The sequence below is a fragment of the Sciurus vulgaris genome (assembly GCF_902686455.1).
Source record: "Sciurus vulgaris genome assembly, chromosome: 4".
Classification (NCBI taxonomy): domain Eukaryota; kingdom Metazoa; phylum Chordata; class Mammalia; order Rodentia; family Sciuridae; genus Sciurus; species Sciurus vulgaris.
This window is the reverse complement of record NC_136464.1, coordinates 105842442-105867327: the sequence shown is the minus strand read 5'-3', so window position 1 is coordinate 105867327 and position 24886 is coordinate 105842442. Positions and strand designations below refer to the sequence as shown.

At 33.2% G+C, this 24886-nt stretch overlaps 1 protein-coding gene across 1 annotated transcript in view; it reads left to right on the top strand.

Moving 5' to 3' along the window:
• Positions 1-573: 573 nt before the first annotated feature.
• LOC306658964 (uncharacterized protein) overlaps positions 574-24886 on the top strand; it is a gene marked incomplete at its 3' end in the record, with an annotated part of 37508 nt that continues 13195 nt past the window's right edge. Inside the window, exons 1-12 of the mRNA XM_079136236.1 lie at positions 574-743; positions 910-1083; positions 3860-3966; positions 5292-5429; positions 7711-7769; positions 8989-9010; positions 11753-11825; positions 14284-14341; positions 15170-15198; positions 15291-15360; positions 18273-18303; positions 22502-22565. Of these exons, the coding sequence (XP_078992362.1) occupies positions 1066-1083; positions 3860-3966; positions 5292-5429; positions 7711-7769; positions 8989-9010; positions 11753-11825; positions 14284-14341; positions 15170-15198; positions 15291-15360; positions 18273-18303; positions 22502-22565 (669 nt within the window). The 5' untranslated portion in view covers positions 574-743; positions 910-1065. The remainder of the gene's footprint in view (positions 744-909; positions 1084-3859; positions 3967-5291; positions 5430-7710; positions 7770-8988; positions 9011-11752; positions 11826-14283; positions 14342-15169; positions 15199-15290; positions 15361-18272; positions 18304-22501; positions 22566-24886) is intronic.

Below are 24886 nucleotides of genomic sequence, written 5' to 3'. Positions count from 1 at the left end.
CTACTTTCAGTACCACCTTACCTCCCAAACCTCTGCCTACTCCTGGGTGGAGGAGTCCAGAGCTGGCTGGAATGCAGGTGGCAGGCCTTCCAGGAACCATTGGCCATACTGGCTGCACCAATACTGGCCATTCTGTATGGTGGGTATGGGAGTTTCTTGATCATATGCAGTCAGCATGCTGCTGACTGGTAGCCTGGGTGATCATGAGTGGAGAAGGATCACTGAAGAGTTGTACAGGGATCTCTCTTAGGCTCACTGTAAATTCTGAGGTTCTCTGGAAAAGCAACTATTTCAAGACCTCCCTGTATGTCATTGATTATCAGTTGATCATGATGTGTTACATCTCAGGGATATTCATAGTATTTACAGGAGAAAACTCTCTTTTCCAGAGGGCTGGAGTCACTTTGAGAGCTAAGGTTGAGCACATACAGTGTCACTGTCCTCTGAGCTCTACAAACTCACTTATGTTCAGCAGTGTTGTTTGTGAATGTCGATTCTGCCCTTGAAAGATACCAGACCTTGGAGCTTCCTTGTTGTGCTGCTGTGGCAGACTAGGTTGGCTCACCTGTTGGATTCTGTAGTTGGTGAAAAGTGCTGTATGATCTAATGAATCTTCTTACTTTTCTAGGACTCCTCTCCATTATGCCAGTGCCTTTGGACATCCAGAACTGGTGGCCCTGTTAATAAAGAAGGAATGTAACCTTGAACTTTTTGATAATTACTTCAACACAGCACTGAATAAGGTACATACATTAGTAGCCTAGGGTTTCTGCAGGAGGTGGATTTGATTGAAATGTTTAAATAAAAGGGGTTTAATATAATTTAAATATAACTAATTTGTGAACCCTGTGGTATGTTTGGCTTGCATTTCTTGAATTTATGGTACATTTCTTGGTACAATAAAAACAGGCAGTAGAACACCAGCATGAGGAATGTGTAGAAATTCTTCTAAATAATGGCGCCAATCCAAATGTTCAGGACATTGATGGATACTCTTCTCTCCACTATGCCGTCTTTTGTCAGACAACAGCAATAGCAGAAAACCTGCTTTCACACAATGCAGATATGGAATTACAAAACAAGGTACATATCACCCAATTTTATTTCTAGATTGTTTGAAATACATTTGTTTTAATAATGAGATATGTAGTGTCCATTTCCATATTTAGAAGCTTAAACACTCACTGCAGGAAAATGTATTGAAATAAATGGACTGTCGAAGACTTCACTTTAAATACTGACACTGTAAGAGAAGTATTAGAAGGCACAGCTTTCTTGTATGCACCAATTGCAAATATTTGTGAAAACACTGAATTTTTAAAGGTAAAACTTTTCCTGTTTGCAAATTATGTTTTGCACCAACCCTTTTTACTAATAGTGTAAAACAAAACAGGGAAGCAAATTTTGCCCTGGAAATAGGCTTTATCTTAAAACTCAAACAAAACAAAAGCATTTTAAATAAATGATGATCTTATTGCTGTGGGAAAAGGTACATAAAAGTTAATTATCTCTCTGTGGTAAAGCTTAAGCAGGAACAATGGAAAAGTGGAAAATGTAAGTCATATTTAGACCACTGTGGAAATTAGATAATTAAGGAAAAAGAGTAGGAAGGGTTTATTTTTTGTAGTTTTCCCCCCAGTTTCTGTGTATGGATGAGGTGCTCTTCAATTTGGGGATTAACAGTACTTAATTTAGGAAAGGAAGATGCAGAGTTGCAAAAAATATCTAAAGAGCAATTTTAGGAGGGTTATAAATGAAACCAAAATTCATTTTAAATTTATTGGTCCTTATTCTCTCACTGCCTAGGAAACTTACATAAAATATTTGGTAAATGACTATCTCTTTGTTTTGTTTTTATTTTTGTTTTTTTGTTTGGCAGTTGCCCAAATTATAAAGGGAATCATCCCTGTAAATGAGAGATGAAATGAAGAGATGATTTTCTGCTCCTCTAGTTCTCTAGTAGAATGGTACCTCAGAGTGACCTGAAGAAGATTTTAACAATTTAGAAACCTAGGCTCTTCCTTGGAGGTATATATTCAGTAAATCCTGTAAGACCTGGACATGGATATTTTCAAATATATCCTGAGATTCCTACCCAACTCCTAGAGACTAATCACTAAATTGAGAAGTGTAATATAGAAATTCCCAGATCCTCAAAACTGAATAAATATCTGGGAGAATTGGAGTTTGACCCTCTTCCCATGTCTCCTTTCTGACAATATTAGTTTAACTTATATTTGTTTTTCTCTATTTTCATGGCTGGAATACAACTTTTTTTCCTTCCAACAACATTAATCATTCACAATCATTTAAAAGGTGTCGAGAATTTTTTTTTATGACTACTCTTTCAAGAAGCCAAGACTGAACCTTTTAAGGGTTTTATGTTTCTGCTATCATTCATGTCATTGGATCAACAGATGCTGACTTTAAGAATGATTTTCTTGGTTAGAATAATACCAAGTATTGAAAATTTTTAGCAGAGGCTGGATGCTAGACTATTTCGCTAGATCTGTTATGTTTCTGGGACTCCAGCTTAATCAGCTTATCAGTTTTAAAAACTGAAAGCCATGTAGTAAGAACATAGAAGAATCCTCTTAATAACTTAGTGTCAGCATTCCTATGCAACTAAAGTCTTATTAAAATAATAGTCTGGGAGAATAGTACACAAATGGAGTATTAGTTCATAGATAGTGTTGGAAAAAAGTTTGAAATGAAGATATGAGTTTTTTTGTACTACATTTTAAGGCCCCCTTTTGGGTGAAAAATTATATTAAAGAGAGGAAAGATTTTACGTGCAAATACTTGCATTGTACATGACAATTTGGAAATACCCACAGCAAAGATAAAATCAAGGCTTCAGACTATATGTAACCCCTGGATATATTTAATTTGCCTTCATTCATTGAGTCAACATTTAAAATGCAGGTGAGTTAGTGTTTTTCATGATGGTAAAATCAATCCATGTAGATCAATATAAATTTTTGTTAAATTCATAAAATTTTTGAAATAATAACTTTAAATTGCAATTAAAATGGTACCGAACTAAAATAGAATCTAAAAAGTAGATGTGCACTATGATAGTGATAATAATGATAATCTAGGGTTATCATTATAAGTACGAATATATTTTGTGTTGAGCTTTCTAATGGGTAATAAAACCAGCTTTAATTTTATCATAGAAGCAATTGCAGGGACCAATTAGAAATGAAATCAAAGTTATTTGAAGTCTCTTTTAACTAAAAAAATCCATGTCCTTAGTGACCCATTTGGAGCAGGAGTGCCTTACACTGGTATCTGGGATCCTGACATCATAAATAGAATCAAGTGAATTAGTACTACATGGAGGAAGTTTCCTCCTTATTGGAAAACTGTCAGAGCTGTCTCCCTGAAACTCTTAATTCCTCCAGTGTGACTGTTTGATACACAAAAAATAGTCAAATTGATATTAATGATGGCAAAGGACTTCTTTAATACTGAATGTACAATGAACAGTTTTATAATATTTCTCTAAGAATGGATTAAGGAATCTTTACAATGAGGTTGGTATTACTTGAAAAGTACACATTCTTTGGAACATAGATGGATAAACTACACTCTAGAAAAGAATATTTAACTCATTAATTCAACACAATAGTTAAATTCTTTACCTTTTGTGCTTTGGGTTTTGGGGTTATGGAGATAAAAGACCTAGTCTCTGTCCTCAAGAAGTTCTTGGTTTAGATGGAAGCTGCAAACACACAACTTCAAGATACCATGATACTATGATAGAGGCCAAGATTTCTGGAACCTGGTAGGTCTTTTATAAGATTTCTGCTTCAGTTGAAAAATTTTGTGAATAATATGTTTTGTTGTTTTCTAGGATGGGCACACGCCACTTTTACTTGCATTGAAGCACAATAAACAACAAGTGGCAGAACTTTTAATTCAGAAAAAAGCAAATATACATATAGTCGATGAGGAAAACAGGTATAATAGTGATATTTTTTGAAGTTTAATGGAATGATAATAAAAATTTAAGTAAATAATATTAAATTAATGGGAAGAGGAATATTAACTTACAATTATTGGGATAAAGTGAAACATGAACACAAATCACCTTTTAGAAAAGCAATTACTCAGACTAGAAAATACAAATAACATTATGTAGTATGATTCAGATTTCATTATAATATTGGGTGATGTTTGTCATTTGTGATCTGAGTTTTTTTCTCATATTATCAACCCCTTAACCAAAGGTGTTTCACCATTAGTTTCATCAGTTTTATAAAGTATGGGCTATTTGTTTACTTTTTCATTCAATACTGAAATGCTTAACCTTTTATCATATTTAAACTTCTGCTTCTTTGTATTTTTTCTTTAACAATACTCTATTGAACATAAGTAGGCTTTGAAAATTATTTACTTTTGGTTGGCCTTTTGCTTTAAACTGCCTTCTTTGAAGAACTTAAATTTTTGGTTATCGCTATGTGAATATTAATTACTATTGCCAGATTATGTTCAATTCCCCATTTTTATTTCTAACACATTTTGATGGATGTATTTTTAAATTGACCTGAGCAAAGGGAAATAAAGTATAGTTTTCCTGGGATAAATATTTACTAATAAACATAAATCATAGGTGGGTGAGAATGAGACAAGTGATAGGTTTAGATCCAAACATGATTGATTTGAATTCCTACCTTTGCTAATTGCCATGTGTGTCAACTTGGAAGCATTACTCATCACTAAATGTTTCCTAAGATGAAAATGTGGATAACATATGCCTGAAGGATGGTTGGAAGGTTATGTAGATTGCATAGATTTTGGTGCCTAGTAAATGCTTATTATCATTATTACTTGAAATTGCAATGACTATTATTATCATCATTGTTATTCCTATTATTAAGCCAGCAAATAGCTTTTACTTATTTAACCTTTAGGTAACTGAGAGTTATAACATATTACATTAGACTAGGGAAAAAGTGGATTATTCTTCACTTAAATCTTTACCTATTTCACCTAAATGACCTCATCATAGTTATTGTCCATCAAAGTACTTTAAACTTGCAATTTCTGTTATGTAATACCCCATTGGGACAAGAGGTTTCCTTTTGGATTTTCCTATTTGACTTGGAGGTAATACACAAAGATGAACACTTTAAGATACTTATGTATTAGTATCTGTAAAGGTTTAGTTCTATACAACCAAATTAAATTGGAAAATATACCAAAATTTCACTTTAAATAACTTTATTAAAGACAATTCACTATTTAAAGTACCTAAGACTGAAGTTATCTCTTTGTTATTTTAGGACAGCCCTCATGTTGGCTGCAAAACATGAAGCAAAACATATAATTGAGCTGCTGCTTCATGGAGGTATTGATGCCTTTGCAGAAGATCAGTCTGGAAATAATGCATTATCTTATGCTATTTCTAGTGGTTTCAACGTGTAAGTGTCTACATTAAAATACTAATTAAATGGAGGTTCAAAACTATTACAGCTATTGCATCTTACACATCAATGAGATGTCATAACTTAGGTATGTTTGGAATGCAGTGAGTTAGTCCATTTCCTCAGTCTGGACCCCTGCAAAAAGTCTAGACTAGTTAGAAGGAGCACTGTGTGTAGGATTCATTTCAGGACCACTCCCTTCTCTCTCATTCTTGTTTTTCTTTTTTTTTTTTTTGTTTTTTGGTGCTAGGGGTCGAACCCAGGGTCTCAGGATAGTAGGCAACCACTCTAGCACTAAGCTATTCCACCAGTCCCTGTCTCAGGACTTATAAATCCTTTATCCTTAGGAATCCCAGCAATATTCATTACATTCCAAGTATAACCTCTGCATGTGGGGTACAAATAGCATCATATCTTTGATTTTTCTTTTTGACTCTTTGAGTCTTGCAATGTGAGTTTAACAGAAAATCTCCTTACTTTTGCTGGGAACTAGCTGTTCACACATTCTCCTTGAATTTCTCTGAGGATTTTCTTATGTCTAAGGAAGAAAATTTTCTTCCACCAGAGGGTGAGGGGAAAAAAAGGACTTTCCAGTTATTCTTTTGTTTCTGTCCATTCTGTTGCTGCAGTGTTGCAATTAGAAGTAGTCCTGCAGTCTGGTAATGATTAACTTTACTACTAGGTTGTCCTAACTGATCCAGATCCCTAACTCTTCATGATAATATCCACTTAACTTAAAAGTCACAACATTTTTTCCTTTCACATGTACATATGTTTATAACCTCAGCCACTGTTTCCCAATAGGCACCTGCTTTGGTAGCAGGATTCCTAGCTTTATCCACCCATAGTGAGCACACGGATTCTGCCCTTCAGCTTACAACCTTATGTGGAGCTCATATACTAGCCTAGACCTTCATAATGAGTGGTCCTTTGAGGCTTTGGTTTGTCATTTGGCCAGCACATATCATTTGGAATCATTCAAAATTATGGGATAGTCTCAAAAATGTTACAGGAAGAGTTGAGAGTTCCCTTTTATCTTTTCTAACAGATCTGTACGGCAAAGTCTAATTATATCTTGTGAAACACATTTTCTTTGGTTGAAGGAGGTCCCAGGTCAGAGTTCCCAGTTAGGGTGCCAACTTTTGATTGGTACCTCACATGATTTGTTTTCCCTGTGAATAAAAATTTACCCAGCTACTTGGATCGGTGCCTCATTTTTCAGAATATTTCAAATTCTTCCTCAAAAAGAAGACATTAAACAGAATTCTCAGAAACTAAAGTAGATTTGGATCTAAAAGAACTAAGCCTCATCATGACTCATCAGTATCCATGTATAAAAGAGGGTTTTTCTTTCAAGTTAGCAAGAGATCAGCATGGAAACTAAGCCTCATTCTGAACAATAATCTGCTATAATAGTCTAAGCCCAGTGATTGATTAGTTTCATTAAAGTGGATATTTATGCCAATTCAATTATATTTTAAAATAGAGTTATAAATTATTAAATAGTTGATTTTTTCCTAAACAATAAAGCACAGAGAATATCAGAGCCAGTGGCCCAAAATAAGACTCATTAGCATTTGTTAAGAATTGTAATATTTGATCATTAGAACCTGTGAAAAATAGTATTTTACTAGGGCTTCAGATTTCAGAATTAATGTACAAATTATTCCATTACTTTACTATTTCTGTCAGCATGGTTTGTACTCCCATTTAGTTTTCATAACAACCTGGTGAACTAAAGCAATACAATGCTTAATTTTTAGATGGAGAATTAGAGCCTAAGAGAAATGATTTATGTTAGAACAAAGAGTTATTTGTTATAGAGAGAGGACATCTTCTGAGTTCAGAATATTTTTCTTCATGTCAGGCTAATCTAGTTAATGTCTTGAGTCTCAAGCAGGTGAAATTAATTTCACCTTACTTTTTTCTTCTTTGTTTAAACTTCTGGGTGCAGTGGCATGTGCTTCAACCCCAGCTACTTGGGATGCTGAGGCAGTTGAATTACATGAGCCCAGGATTTCAAGACTAGCCTAGGTAATGTGGTAAAACCTAATCCCCAAAGCAAAACAAAACAAAATAAACCCCTCCTCCCCAAAGAACATAAAAATAGCTGTAAGGTTAATAATCTGTAGAGAGAACTTTTACATTTGAGATATATGGGGTAAAGAACTGATAATAACTTTGATGCTATCTAAAACACTTTTCATAATTTGTTTGGTTAGTGTTTCTCATATCAGCACTGATAATAATTTCATTACTTTTTCATACATTGTCATAGGAAACTAATTTTGGAACATACTAGAGCAGAATTTAAGAATATGCAAACCAGGAATGCAGGTAAGACTTTTTTAAAAAATATTTTTTTGCTTGGAGATGGACACAATATTTTTACTTTTTTATGTGGTGCTGAGTATGAAACTCAGTACCTTTTGATAGTGAATTACCCTTAGTGTTTCTACTCTACATAAGAAAGAGTAAAAAAGTTTGATCACAAAGGAGTGGCAACAAACCAATGTGTATATGTCATTCATATTTTTCTTAATTTTCATCTTAATATCCTATAATTTAGAATTAAGTAATTGGAGGAAATATATTACCTGAAATTTATAATCTGAAATTTAAAACTTTTCTGAAAAAATATTTTATTAATTAAAATTTAGCCTCAGAAATCTTACCTGTTTAATATTTAAAAATTAGTATGTTGTATGTTTTTTCTATAGTGAAGTTATATTAAATTGGGCTTGCTATGAAAGTGGACACTTTTTTCTTATAAATATTGACTCCTATTTTTTACACAAATGATTTCATTTCACTCTGACATTTCCATGCAAGGATATCATACTTGAATCCTATCTATCCTCCTTTCTTTCTCTCCCTTCTCTCTACCTCCCCCTAGTCTTCTTCCTCTTCCCTAGTCATCACATCTATTTCCAGAGCATCTTTTTATTTATTTATTTTCCAGATTGCACATGTAAGGGAAAACACATGATACTTGACTTTTTGGTTTATTCTGCATAATATGATAAATGCCCTTTCATTTTCCACTTTTTTCCCCCTCTTGGACTTGAAATACATCATTGTGTACTGATTTGTTTTTTAAATTTTTGGTTTAAAAATCTGTGGTGTTCTTATAGGTTTGCCTATATAAGTGATTTGATCATTCTCTCGTAACTTTCCATATTCTTTCTGGTTTGATTTTTTTTTTTGACAATTGTATATGGTGTGGAGAGTTTCTTTTCTGGTCAAGTTCATTTGGGGTTCTAAATGCTTTCTGTTCCTGGATGTCAGTATCTTTCCGAAGACATGGTACATTTTCTAGTATTATTTTACAGACTTTTTAAGTTTCCTATGCCTACAGTCTGTACCTGCGCTCCTTTGTGTGTACCCTTGATTCATAGTGCATTAATTGCCTATGAGTAATATAATTGATATCCAGTGTAGAATAATCTTCAGGACTGGTCCCGAAGGATTGCTTTTAAAAAATTATGTCATTATTTCTACTATTTTATATTTTCTATTGTTAATGACATATTTATTTCATCATTTTCTTTTATAGAGGGAGATAACTCTTTAACCAGGTATGATTTTTTCCAATTTAAAACTAATGAAACTAATAAAGCTAATGAGGGAATGCAGACAAAGGAAATAAAATTTGGTGGATATTCTAGTCCTAGCCAGATACCAGAATATGTGTTTAACACTTTCTTATAGTCATCATAGGACCTTTGAAAGAAGCTGTGCTATTATAACCTATTAATCACTGATTAAGCAACTGTCATTCAAACAAGTAGACTAATGGGCCCATGATCTCATAATTAACAAGTAGTTGGCCTGTGATTTGGTCATGAGCCTGAATGATAAATTCATTCTCTTGCCCTTTTCTGTAGATTGGTAGGGACCAATGTGGCACAAAGGATCAAGATGCAGGTCCATATCAGATGAATTCATGAATTCAAATTTAGTTGTCTATTAATTTTTAAATTAGACATTTCCTGAAAGACATGTTTATAATTGAAGAATCTGTGCTAATGTTTTTGAAATTTGCAACAGCACACCATATGTTTTTTAACTTCAAACCTTTCAGGCCAAATCTCACATAGCTAGGGTCATAGGAGCATGGATTTTATGTAAGTAAAGTCAGGCGATTATTGGTGAAGAATTATTTTCATGAATGTGAAGAATATCTATGACTTGACTGTGATATATATGATATATAAATTGCATTAATCTTTTTAAACACCTATTTAGAGAATAGTTTAATTTATTTTTCTAGTTCTTGATTTCCCAGTTCAATTTTTCTGTCAGGCTAGAACTCCTGTCTACTTACATTAACATTTTTCTTTTTTCATTATTTTTGCTTTTTCTATGGCTATAATATTTTCTTGAATTTTTTTAACTTTCTATTCTACTTTCCTTGGTGTTTATTTTGGATTTTTTTTAAAAATTACTATTAGCTTTGTACCTTTTTTTTTTCAATAGATATAATCAAAATCACAGAGAATAATAGAGTTTTAAAGAATCTTAATAATTAGAAGTCTCAAATACTTCAAAGAAGTCTCAAATACTTCAAAGTATTTTAAGCATTCTGCCCAAATGGTTGTTTTCATGGATAACCTTAAACTTAAATATATTAAAGGATATTATCTGGTTGCAGAAAGTAACAGCAATGAGATTAGAACACATGTTCCTTAATAGTAGGCCAATCCTCTCCTAAATTGCCATACCACATATGAGAGTTTCAACAACAGAATGGGAGAGTGAGTCTAGTGAACCCAAATATGGATGATCAGAAGAGACTTAGTAAGTGAACCTGGAGGTAGAGAATCATAATAGAATTAACAGAGGGAGGAAGAGGAAAAACACTGAATGGGGTAGGAATCATTGTTTTTCCAAAAGATATCAACATGTTGGAGTTTTTACCTGGTTTGATAAAGACAAAATAGGAATTTGGGACACAAATATTGGGAACTATGTAAAAATCATATTAAAAAAGTTCGAAGGAGTCCAAAGCACATTGCTGCTTTCACGTTTGTAGGAATGATAGACTTCAGGGTTTCTGTTGAAAGTTGTTAAAAACTTTTAAGCTACTGGGAAGAATCTGTAGAATATATAGGAATGTGGTTTGCAGAACTTCAAGCACCAAGGACTAGAAGTTGCTGAACCACATGATCTATGGCCCAGAGCAGGCATATACTCACTTCCACCACTTTTGCCAACTCACTCATGTCCTTCCTATGTACAGGTAGGGTAGGACAGGGGTACAATTTGGCAGAGCTATTGCCGAGTGTCCTTTGGAGGGTTGGTAACATGCTTATGCTGAGACCAGTGACTGAGATTCCATTTAACTTGTTTTTTTGGAGCAAGAAAGAGCAACCCCCATTTATGGTCCTTGAAGCCAACCTTATTCAGGAAACTTCATCTTCATAGGATAAAGATTTATAGGTCCTGCTGAAGATGGATATGGGAGTGGACACCCACATGAAGGAAGAAGATATTTAGATAGTACTTGGGGAAACAGAAGTCCCACTAGCATTACTCTACTTTATAGGCAATCATTTGCATGGAGTAAGTGTCTGTGAATGTTTTAAAGTGCTTGCTATTTTTTTGTGGCCATGAATAAGGCAGGAGTTCTACTGGGAAATTAATTGAATTTTATAACTTATAATGTTTCAATCTCTCTAAGAAGAAAGAAATTCCTAGTAACAACATATACATATGTTCTTTCTTTGTTTTATTTTTTATTTTTATTTTTTTTTGTCTTCATCTTTCAAACCATTAAAATGTTTCAGGGAAATCCCCGTGCTGTTTTTGAATAAAGGAGTAAAGGGAAGCAAGAGGGACATTTTAACAGGTGGTCTCCAAGCTGAAGCACAAAGGCGGACATTTTCAAGTTAGCCATCTTAGTCTCTGATCCAGGGTGAAACAATCAACAAGAATCAGTATATATTTCTACCTCATGTTAGAGTATTAGGTTTGTTTCATTTCAGGCCACAAAGGTTACTTGGAATGCTTGTTGGATTATTCAGTTTAGCCTTCAGGACAGACAGTTTTTGAAGATAATTTATTCTCAGACTAAGCCAATGTATTGGCTGTCACTCTTTGAAATGGAACCAACTGTGACTTCACTGAATGATTTATAGAATGGGAAAAGCAGAGGCAGAAAGAGGTAAACTCAAGTTTTTTCAGAATGGAGGTGATATTTTAATCCTATCAGTCAAAACCCTCATTTAATATAGTGATATCCAAACATTCACCAGATTTCATTACTTTGAAAACTGAACTGGACTCAGCTATTTTTGTTGTACGTTTTTGCTCTAAAGATCTGCAAATAATCCTGATCCTGGTGATATCAAGACTACATCAGAAAAGGACAACAATAAATCGGACACCAAGGTAAATGCCCTATGGTCAAATTAATTTTCTTGCTCTGAATTTTGTTTGTGAAGTGTTTAGTCTTGCAGTTTAACAGTGCTTTCCTCATCAGGTTCTTTGGAAGTTTTCTCAGGAGAAATTATTTTGCACAATTGCATTGAATTTTTATTTTCACTTTTGTGAATATCAATGTTCCATCTAATACTTCAGGGAAGCAGGGGCTTTGAAAATCCATAGCAGTAGCAAAATTATAGTAAGAGAAGCATTCTATTTGAAAAAATATTTTTTAGATGTAGATGAACACGATGTTTATTTTATTTTATGTGGTTCTGAGGAGCTAACCCAGTGCCTCACAAGGGCTAGGCAAGTGCTCCACCACTGAGCCACAACCCCAGTTCAGGAGAAGCATTCTATTAGCTCAGGAATTATGAGATTTGTTCAAGGAGTATTTGGGTAAGTTTACTGTGACTTGAATATGAACTTACATAATTTATTATACTCAGGACTAAATAAATCTTTAATGGTTTGGATAAATATTTATAAGTCATGTAATTTTCCTGATGCCTAAGTTTGAATACTATTCAGAACATTGCATACATTTTTATCTCTTGAATGCTGTATGTTTTAGATCATAAACTTTTTAGGAAAGCTTTTCTTTATTTCCATCCTGGATTCCATATTTACATTTAAACTGTGAGACATTGTTAAGGAGAAATTTAAAACCTGTTTCTCAACATTTCCATTGTAAAGGTGTTGTGCTTCCTTTTCTGAACCTTCCTGTTAAAAGTGTCTATAAATCTCTTTATCTTAATGAAGACTAGATATTTTCTGTAAATAATAACTAGTTGTTGAAGCAGAAAGTTTTAAAAACCACATGGCATAATTTGAATTTCAAAAAATTTTTGCATTGTAGAGTTTTAAAATACACACTCTTAATATGTATGTCCTACTCTAGGATTTCAGGTTTAGAAATTTGTATACTTAGTTATTTAAATATTCATTTTAAAAGCCTTTTGTCACTCTGAGCTACTGCAAGATAGGAAACATGTGGGTATGTCTTGGAAAACAGAATAGTGTTTTAATGTAATGACTTTTACATACATTGTGAACATGAATAAATAGGCAGAAAATAAGATATCTACAAAATGAGGTGTTTTAAGTAATAAGCCTGAGGTAGCTAAATATTAAGGCTATTGGATTACTGAAAATATGGCTTAAAGTTCAAGAAGTAAAATTTCTGGTGAGTTATCATAAACTAATGTCATAAATAAGAAACAAAGAAAATAAGGTGAAACAAATATGAAAGTAGATAGCAGAATATCCCTCACTTCTTCCAGCTTTGAGCTGAGATTAGGAGTTTAGATCAAAATTTCTTATACTTTTTTGAGGACCAATCCCTATGCTAGTAATACATCTTGTTCAGTTTTACCTAATTTTTAGCATTCTGTTTACCAGTTTTCTATTTCAGAGGTAGATTGGGGAAATATTTTTCCCCTACTACTAATGTTACAGATTTCAGAGAGTGGTTCATAATTGTGGTTAACTAATTGAATTACTTTTACGGTAATAAAACTGAATGTTTTATTATATAAATTTTTATAGAAAGGAAATGATAATATAATAGAAATCAATATTATCAGTATTATTTGTTTGGCCAAAATTCTGTGTTGTATTTCTTTGCATGCTTTCCTCTTACTTCCTTTTCTTTCTTCTTTGGCTTAAACACATGTTCAATTGACTGGTCATGTCTCTCTCTTTCTGTTGGTTCTTCCTCCTCCCTTACCTTTCTAAAAATGTTTTACCCCTAGACTCAGTATTTCATTTGAGAATACATTTCTTTAGGGTCTGTTTTTTTCAGTCACCTGTGCTTCCATGATGTCTTCTTTACTTAGTCTTCCTATTTTCTATTTGCTGTGTGTGGCTTTGGTTGATCCATCTTTGTCCTACAGGATTTATTCTTGCCTTTCTGGAATGAAAATGGATAAAAGGAACTTACATACTGTTTGTGACCCTATCCAATCTTAGTTACAAAATATCCTCAAAACTCAGCTCTTGTGTTTTTCCCCTCAAGAGGTAGTTTATGCAAGTAAAAACTATGGAAGCATTCAAAATATCACGAGTAATTACTTCAAATTTCTTAAAATGTCAGATTTTTTACAAGTGTGCTGAGCTATAGATGGATCATATTTTTACCCAATGTGATTGTGCTCATGAAAATAATCTATTGGATATTATAATATTTCTGTAATAATTGACTAGAGGTAAGGGGAGTAACATTTGGAACTGTCTCTCTCATCTGATAATTTTTAACCCATGTGAAGATGCAGGTCATTACATGGCAGAATTGGGATTTGGACGTATATATGAATGATTTGGAAACCTGTATTTTTTCCAATGTATTATGTAGTAATACTGAATATTATAATCATTTTATCAAATGTAATGCTCATTACACATAAAAATTTTTCTTCCTTCCCAGAATATCCCTGAAAGCAAAGGAGAAATATGTGGAGATTTTCAGCAATCCAAGAAAGAAGGTAAGATACTTGAAGTCTGTGCAATCTTACGCTGTTTATTGGCTTGAAATTATAGACATTTCATGTATTCTTTACTTTGTTTTCATTCAGATAGAAGTAAAATGTGACATTGAGAAACCAACAAATGCTAAAATTTGTACTTATTCAATTAGAGGCAATTTGAGAAGCAGTATATACACATGTCTTATAATCATATAAGTGATTCTGAGTGTTCCACAAATGACACATCCCATTACATTCTATCATCAGCTTTGACATTTTGACCCACATAGTGGCTCCTCTGATTAGGGAGCAATTTGTGCTCCACTGATCAGCTTGTTTACATTGGCAATTGCACACTTTCCTTCATATCTGTATTTTTTTTTTTTTTTTAAGTATGGTGGATTGACCTCAGGGGCACTTAACCACTGAGACACATCCCCAGCCATTTTCCATATTTTATTTAGGGACAGGGTATCACTTAGTTATTCAGGGTCTTGCTAATTTGCTGAGGCTGACTTTGAATTCCCAATACTCCTGCTTCATCCTCCCAATCTGGGATTATAGGTGTGAGCCACCATGCACAGCTCTTATAATATTGTCAGTGGAAATGTAAATTTTCTTTTGGAATCTTAACTTCATGTTTCATTAAATCTGTATTCCTGGTTTTTCTGTAGTACATTTCTGTCATATTTTTTTTTCTCCTAAACATAAAGAAAAAGACCAAAGCTAAAGTAATCATCATCAAATTAAGCATAAGGATTCTTCTTTGTACAAACTCTGCATGAATTTATGATTGTTTTTGATATATTGTTGTATAATTGATTATCTGTCTTTTTTGCTTTTCAGTATCTCAAAAGAAATGTTCTCAAGACAGGGTAAAATATTTCATTTTTATATAGAATCATTAACTATACATTGTATGATGTATGCAATTTTAATATAATATCTTGTTTCCAAACCCATCAAGCCTACCATTGAAGACACAAATAAAGCAGATAAGGTAGTGGAAGTGAATGCTGTAAGGAGATTCAAATCAGGTAAATTTTGCTATACAAATTTTCTGGGAAGAAAATTAATCTCTTGAATTATAAGCAATCTTTCCAGTCCTTGTTTTGTTCCCAAATTTTATGGTAGGATTACACATAAAAAATTCAAATGTTAAATTCAGTGTTCATGATTAAGATATTTATGAATATAGGAAAGTTATTTTTTATAACTGCAACCTTTGTCTTAGATATTTATACATTTAAACCTTTGTAAAATTTTTTATTAGAGTATTATAACCATGTATAATTTTGGGATTTAATTTTGACATAACTATTCATGAATGGAATATAATTTAATTTGCTCCACTTAAGTTTCTAGGGCCACTTTTTTTCCCCGCCTCCCTTACATTGTTCTTCTTCCACTACTCTGCTGGCTTTCCATCACTTTATTTACAGTTTTTAAAATTTGTGTTTATCCATAGACATAGAAGTGAAATTTTTTGTGGTATATTCATATATGTGCCTAGCATCATTTGATCAAATTCTTTCATAGATGCTCCTTTTCCTTTGCCTCTAGAGTCCACATAAATCCACTTTTTCTATCCACTGATATCTCTTCCATTTTTGTAGGCTTCTCCACAGTTTCTTCATTTTTCTCTAGCTTCTGCATATGAAGGAAAACCATTCTGATCTTGACATTGTGAGTTTGGATTATTTCATTTACCATGATGTTCTCCAGGTCCATCCATTTACAAGCAATGCCATAATCGATTCATATGGCTGAGCAAAAATCTATTGTCTATATACCACCTTTTCTTCATCCATTCATCTACTGATGTGCACTTGGGCCAGTTCCATATCTTGGTTTTGTGAATTGCAGTGCTATAAAAATTGATATGGCTGTAACATTGTAGTGTGCTGAGTTTAGTTCTTTTGGATAAACAGTGAGAAGTGGGATAGCAGGGTGGTTTCATTCCTAGATTTTGAGCAGTCTCTGTAGTGTTTTCCACATTGATTTTATTTATTTGAAGTCCCCATCAACAATGTATGAGTGTAACTTTTTCCTCTTGTCCTTTCCACCATTTATTATTGTTTGTATTCCTGAAAATTACCATTCTAATTGAAGTGAGATGAAATTTCAATGTGGTTTTCACTTGAATGTGAAATTAGTAGAGATTCTGAACTTCTGATTAGTAGAGATGCTGAACTTCTTTCATGTGTTTCTTGGCCATTTCCATTTTTTCTTTTGAGAAATGTTTGTTTATATTGTTGGCCCATTATTCATTGGTTTAGTTCTTTATTTTTCAGTGTTAAACTTTTGGGGTTCTTTAAATATTCTGGATATTATTCCCCTGTTGGAGAAGCAGCTGGAAAAGGTTTTCTCCTATCCTGTATAATCAGTTTTCATGCTCTTAATTGTTTGCCTTGCATGCAGAACTTTTGAAATTTGATGCCATCCCACTTACTGGTTCTTGATTTTCATTTTTGAGCTTAAGGTTTTCTTAAGACATTTGGCAACTAAGCCAGTAATTTGGAGTGTTGACCCTGTCTTTTGAATAGTTTCTGGTCTAATTCCTATGTCATTGATTCACTTTGATTTGACTTTTGTCTAGGTCGAAAGATATTTCTTCTGCTTATGTATACAGAGTTTCTCAGCACCATTGGTTATAAAGGTTATCTTTTCTACAATGTATGTTTTTGGCACCTTTATCAAGTATCAGGTGACTCTGTGGATTTGTCTCTGTGTGTCCTATACTATTCCATTGGTCTCATGCATGTTTTGATGCCAATACCGTGATGTTTTTGTTACCATAGTTGTGTAGTCTAATTTGATATTGTAATGCCTTTTAGCATTTCCCTTCTTGTTTAGTATTGACTTGACTATTCTGAGACTTTGGTTCTTAAAAATGAAATTTAGAGTGACTATTTTTAGAGCTGTTATTTTTAGTTTTGTGAAGAATATCGTTGGTTTTTCAGTGAGATTGAATTGAATCTGTGTAACAATTTTTATAATATGTCAATTTTGACAATATTAAATCTGCCTTTTCAAGAATAAGAAAGGTCTTTCCTACTGCTTGTCCTTTCCTCCCTTCTCCTCCACCTCCTTCCTTTATTCATATTCTCCTTGAATTTATTAAAAGTTCTATTTAAGTATTATTAGCATATCAACTATTTCTCCTTGACAACTTGCTACTGCCTCCTCAGAGGTTACTTGTAAGCATCTGTAAGACAATTACATATGGATCAGAGTCATCAAACTTATAAGAGAGTCATCGTTCTAGTGGGTCATTCTGTGGGAGGTAAAGTCTTGTTTACATCACACAAAGAGAGGAAATAGCTGTAACTAAGAGATTAGCAAAAGAAGATCAGTGAGATTAATCACGAGAATTTCTATCAAGCACTTCTCAATGGAAAAATGGATTTTCTTTGTAAGTATTTTGCCCTGTTCTATTTCCTGTATTTTGCCATGATAGTAAGCATAATTCCCACAGAACTAGCTTCCTTGTGGTGAGGTGTTTCATCCTAACTAGTTTTGATTGAAAACCTGGAGACAGTGTTGTGTACCCATGGTCCAATAAGTATACTCCTTTTAATTGTTCTACTGACATGATTCCAGAAAACTCCTGCTATTTGTCTGGCACTATCAGTTATATACTAATGATTTTGCTTTTCAGTCTTTCAGCATTCACTTAGGATTATGGGCATGTACACATCAGTTTATTAATCAAGCATTGATAAATGTTGTTGTTTGTCCTTTCATTTGATAAATCCAAAAAATAAAAAAGGGCATAAGAGTTTTCCATGCCTTAAATGCCTGTCACTAAAATAAATAATATTCATTCAAGAAGAGTGGCTAGGAATGGTCCCAAAGGAATACTTTGTAACAAATTATCAGTATCATATACTTTTCTATCATATTATTTATACTGTTTGTTTAAATGTACTGTTTTCTTTAATAACAGATGAGAATTCTAAAAATGAAACTTCAATCAGGTAGGATTTTATACGTTTAAAAATTTTATTTGTTAAGTACTTATAGAACACAGAGAAAAGAAGATGTTTTAATTATTGTGTTCTGAGCTAGAGATCCTATTATGAGCTTGGCACTTGTTTTTTGTTTTGTTTTCTTTTGTTGTTGTTGTTGTTGTTTTTTTTTTTTTTTTCTGTTTTGATTGAATACAGGGACACATAGCCAGTGAGCCATATCCCCAGTTCTTTCTTATTTTTTTATTTTAAAACGGGGCCTTGCTAAATTGCTTAGGATCTCACTAAATGGTGAGATGGTCTTGAACTTGGGATCCTCCTGCCTCATCCTCCCAAGTCACTGGAATTAGTGGATAGTTCACCACACTGAGTCATTTGTTTTTTCTCATATTAATCACAGCAACCTGAAACTGGGTTATTATAATCTATTATTTACTATGAAGCCACTTTCATTCAGAGATTTTGACTGATTTTCCCATGATTCCCTAATTAACAAGTAAATGGCCTATGATTTGACCTTCTGCAAGCTTAGCTGACAAAACTATTCTCTCATCCTTGTGCATAGATTGATAGAGACCCATGTGGCATTAAGATCAAGATGTTGATCCATACCAGATGAATTCAGAAATTCAATCCCAGTTATGTGTTCATTTTGATTCAGACTTTACCTGGGAAGTCTGGATAATAGTGCAAGTTTGTCTTAATATTTTGCATTGGTAACCAAGTACCTTTTTAAACATCAAATCTTTTGGGAAAAATCTCACATAGCTAATGATTATAGGGCCATGGTTTTCACATGAACAAAATTAAGCAAATCTTGGATAATAATTATTTTATTGGAAATGTGGAATGGGATGTGTATGTCCTGTTATGACACATTATACTAATAATATTTGGAATCTTTTTATAAGATATTTAATTGATTTCCCTATTTTCTGGTTGCTCAGTTTGGATTTCCCTTCAGGTTATAACCCCTGTCTAGCTCTATCTAGATACCTCTTTCTTTATAATCTTTTTACTTTTATATGACTATAAACTTTCTTATTTTTTATATTGTCATTTTTTCTTTTCTAATTTTCTTTGTGTTTCTGTTGGTATATTAAGAAAATTATGTCAGCTAAGTATTCTTCTTTTTCTACATACTGAATCAAGCACCCAGAGAATTTCAGGGTTTCAGGGAATCTTACAACCAATCAAAGTCCCTCCTACTACTTCATAATGTGTTTAATATCTTTGCCAAATGGTGACTATGATCAAAAACTTACAACTTAAAACTATTAAATTGATTTTCTGTATGTAGTAAGTGGCCATAGTAAGATTTGAACTCAAGTTCCTTAATTATTAGCCCAATATTCTACAATTTTACTGTTCTGTATTTTTTTTGTTCATTTATTTTTTTCATTTGTTCCTTTAAGTTATTCATGACAATAGAAGTCATTTGATAGAATTATAAAAACATAGAATATATCTTGTTCTAATTCAGCCCCCAATACCTCTTCTCCCTGCCCCCAACCCCAGCACCCCTCCCTATACTCTACTGATCTTTCTACCATTTGTCCATTGATATTTTAAAAATTAATATCCTGCAGATGTGCACAATGGTTTCAGTATGGTATATTCTCATACGCACATAGGAAAATTATATCAGATTCATTCCATTGTCCCCCTCTGATCTTCCCTCTTCCTTCACTCCCATTTGTCTATTCCACTGAAATTCTATTTTTTTTATCCTTCCCCACTTTATATTGGATTAGCTTCCACATACCAGAGAAAACATTTGATCTTTGGTTTTATGGGGATGACTTATTTCAATTAGCATGATAATCTCCAGATCCATCTGTTTACTAGAAAAGGTCATCACATCATTCACTCTGGCCAAGTAATACTCCATTGTGTATATATATCTCATTTTCTTTATCAATTTATCTGTTGAAGGGCACCTAGGATGGCCCCATAGCTTAGATATTGCTCTGCTATAAACATTGATATGACTACCTCACTATAGTATGCTGATTTTTGTTCCTTTGAATATACACCAAGGAGTGGTATAACTGGGTCAAATGGTATTCCATTCCTAGTTTTTAGAAGACTCTCCATACTGCTTTCTAGAGGGGTTGTACCAATTCGAAGTCCCACCAACAATGTATCAGTATGCCTTTTCCCTCACATCCGGGCCAAAATTTATAGTTAACTTCTATTCTCAATAATTGTCATTCTGGTTGGAGTGAGATGGAATCCCAGTACATTCTTAATTGGCACATAGCTGAGTGTTTTAACAATAGAATAGGAGAGCGTGTCAAGTGAACCCAACTGAAAAAGAATGAAATTATGCCTGATCCCCATGTAGAGGATCAGAATGCAAGTAATAGAGAAAGGACAAGTTTGAAGAGGAACAATGCTGAGTTTTGGAGGCATAGGTTTTGGAAAATAGGACAGAATATAAGGTTTTATGACCAATTTGATCAAGACCAAATAAACATTAGTGACACAGGCTGTTGGGAACTACCTAGAGAGACATATTTTAAAAAATTGGTGCCCCAGGGAGTGATGAACATTGTTGCAATATTTTTGCTTTATTGGAGGAATGGGGAAAATCAAAGTTTCTTTGGAAGCATGTTAAAATAACTCGAGCCACTGGGAAGAGTCCCCAGAACACAGAGGAACATGAGGATGGCTTAGAGTCCCTCAAGCATCATGGGACTTGAAGTTCCTGCACTTCATGGTTCTACTTCCCCTAACAGATAACTGCTCACCTTTATCCAACTCACTAATACCATTCCTACTTAGGGTAGGGTAGGAGTACGATTGATTGGTAGAGCCATCATGAAACTTCAGTTGCATAGTTGGGTAACATGTTTATACTGAGGTCAGTGAGTGAGACTCCATTGAGCTCATTTTCCAGAAGCAGAGAGATAGATCTCTCATTCTTGGTCCTTTGAACCCAACTTTGATTCAGAAATCTTCAACTTCATAGGATGAATATTTAAAAGTTGGAGAGGGCCTTTGGAGTGGAAACCCACAGGAAGAAAGTTATTTAGATTATACTTGGGGAAACAGGAAACAGAGTACTCTTCTTTGCCAACAGTCTTAGCTCTTGAGTGTATGAATGCCTACAGAATTTTGAATTACTTGCTATTTAATGTGGTACTGAGTAAAATAGGGCCTACATAAGAAAATGAGTTGGATTTTATAATGTAGAATGCCTCCATCTCTCAGAGAAAAGTATGCACATTTGTTTTTCACTATTGTACGTTCATTTTCCAAACAATTAAAATGGATCAGGTAACTCCTATGATATTTCTGGGTAAAGGGAAGCAATAAGTTATTTTCCGTAGGTGTTTTCCATACTGAAGAACTTAACCTGCCATTTTCATGTTAATCTGGCTTAGTCTTTGATCCCTGGGAGAGACAAGGATAAAGGGACAAAGTATCTTTCTACCTTATCTGAGATATTAGTTTCCGTTTTATTTCAGGTAATAAAAATGATTTCCATTATCACTTGGATTTTCAGTTCAGTCTTCAGGAAGATTTTTTTAAAATGGTTTATTCTCAGGTTCTGCCAACATATTGGCCATCTTTGAAATGGAACTAATAATGCTTTTATTTCATATTCCATAGATTTAGAAAAGTAGAGGCAGGGATAGGTTAAAAAAAAAAGTACTTCTTAAAAAAGAGGCATTTCCTGGTAAATGGATGGAGCTGGAGAATATCATGCTAAGCAAACTAAACCAAATCAAAAAAACCAAAGGCTGAATGTTTTCTCTGATATGAGAATGTTAATTCACAATAAGGGGGCGGGGGTTAAGGAAGAACAGAGTTATTTTATATTAGGTAGAGGGGAATGAAGGGAGGCGAGTAGTATCAGAGTAAGAAGGATAGTAGAGTGAAACAGACATTATTACCTCATATACATATATGTATGACTGCATGACCAATGTGATCCTACAATATGTACAATCAGAAAAGTGAGAAATTACACTCCATTTATGTATGATCTATCAAAATGTATAAATACATTCTGCTGTCAGGCACAACTAATTAGGCAAATAAAAAATTAATTAAAAAACACAGAGGTCATATGTTAATTATGTCAGTCTAGAAACCACAATTAATATAGTGATATCTAGACATTCACCAGCTTATATTTCTTTGAAAATGTGTGTTCACTCATTTTTTGTTATTCATTTGTGCTGTAATGATTATCCAGCAAATCTGGTCCTATTGAAGCTAGACCTACATTCAGTGGGGGCTACAATAATTCTGATACCAAGGTAAGGTGCACTTTTGTGAAATTAATATTCTTGGTATGAATTTTGTGAAGTGTGTACCATTAAAATTAGTAGTGATCTTCCTGTTATTTTCTATTGGAATTTTACAAAAAAAAAAAAGCAATATTACATGAACTTTAAATATTTCTTTCTTTTTTTTGTTGTCAATAGCGGTGGTTTGCAAACACTTAAGGGTAGTGGGCCCTGGAAAATAATGTACTGGCAAATTTTAATAATACAGGAATTGCATTTGGTAGAGCCTTCTAACTGCAGAGAAATAATGAAATTTGGTCAAGGATTCTTTTGTTACGTTTAGTTTACTGTTACCTAAATCCTACTGACATGACTTACATAATATTTAGATCTAAATTTATTTTTAATTAATTAGTTTTTATAATTATCATGGTGACTTTTGTTTGAAACCTGTATAATATATTGCCTGTAGTTTTTTTTTTCTTTGCTTTATATTTTAGTATCATCTTATTTTGGGAAGAGCTTTTTCTCTATTTCAATCCTTGGTTCTATATTTACACTAGAGTAATGTTAAGAACTGTGAAAATTTAGAAATTCTAAATTTGTTTTACAAAATTTGTATTATAGAGTTATTACCCCACGTTTTCTGAGTACTTTCATTAAGAGAATATTTAAATCTCTTCATCTATCTGAAGAATTTATTCTACAAAATAGTTCTAGAAGAAAAGACTCTCACTAATCATTTTGTATAACATTAATTTCAGATTTTAAGACCTCATGTCACATTCTAAGATTCAAATTTTAGAAGTTTCCGTGCTTATTTATTTAAATGTTCATTTTAAAGCTCTTTTGTCACTCAGAGTTACTGAAAGTTAGGAAACATAGTTTTGTGTATCTTGGAGCACCTAGAATACAGATTTGAATGTAAAAAAGTTATTGATACATTTAACATGAATAAATGGACAGAAAATAAGATTTCTATATAATGAAGTTTTCTACATAATATGATAACCCTGAGATAGCTAATAATTAGGGTTACTGAATTTCTAAAAATATGGCTTAAATTTATGTTCTCTTCTAAGTTATAGGAGGTATAATTTCAGGTGAGTTATATTGAAATTATTTCATAAATTAGAAGCAAACAAATTAGAGAAATGTCATACATTCTAGATTCTACAGTGTCAATAGATTCTTCCAATGCTGTTTAGATTGTGTTCTTAGATTATAATACCTTAAACTTTTTTTGACATCCCACTCATATGCTATTAGATATGTCTTTTACCACTACACAAAATGCATGACATTTTAGAATTCTGATGACATGTTCTTTCATAAGAATATTCATGAAATATTTCTTTTTCCATTTTTCTTTATCTCTCCTGATAATGATACAGATTTCAAGAGAGGTTTATAATAGTATTTAACCAGATTTGAACCATCTCTGTAGCCATAGGTGGTTCATATAGCTAAACTCCTTAGTTGCTGTGTGCAGCTTTCATTCACCAAACATTGTCCCACCATATTTATTCTTGTCTTTCATGAATGGAGCTGAATGCATATAATCATTTCTGTTTTGTTGTTTGACACACAAGTTGGAAGCATTTTATAGTCTTTGTGATACTAACACACCTTAGTTATAAAGTAGTTTCATTCTTTGACATATGGATATCTAGTTGATTCATTGCCATTTGCTTTGCTTTTATAGTGCATTAGACTTGCACATAAGAGTTGGATTCATATTGATACTGTCATTCATGTATGTTATTTACACCATTTTCGACCCTGGTTGCCACCTTCCCTTTCCCTCCTCCCTCAATTTCCTCTCTCCACAGGTCTACCTTTGACTCCTTTGTTTATTAATTTTAAATTGGTGCTTTATAGATATACCTGAAGTTGGAATTCACAATGATATTTTTATACATGCAAACAGAATAATTTTTTCAAATTCATTCCACATTCCCTCCCCTTTCCTAGCCCTCCTTCATCTCCATCAATGTTTTTCTGCTCCACTAATCTTCCCTTTAATTCCATGATATCCATCTCCCCCTTTGTTCCTTTTAGGGTGCTTTAGCTTCTGCTTATGAGAGAAAACATTTCAATATGCAATTTTCTCATGAGTTATTTCATTTAGCATGATATTCTCCTGCTCCACCCATTTATTGGCAAATGGTATAATTTCATTCCTTAAAACATAGTAAAACTTCTTTATGTGTATATACTGCATTTTATAAACCATTCATCATGTGGCTAAGTGAGTTGTGCTGTTGTAGACATTGATGTACTTGCATCTTTTTTGGTCTACTGATTTTACAACTTTTGGACATATACCAAGAAATGGAATAACTGGATCA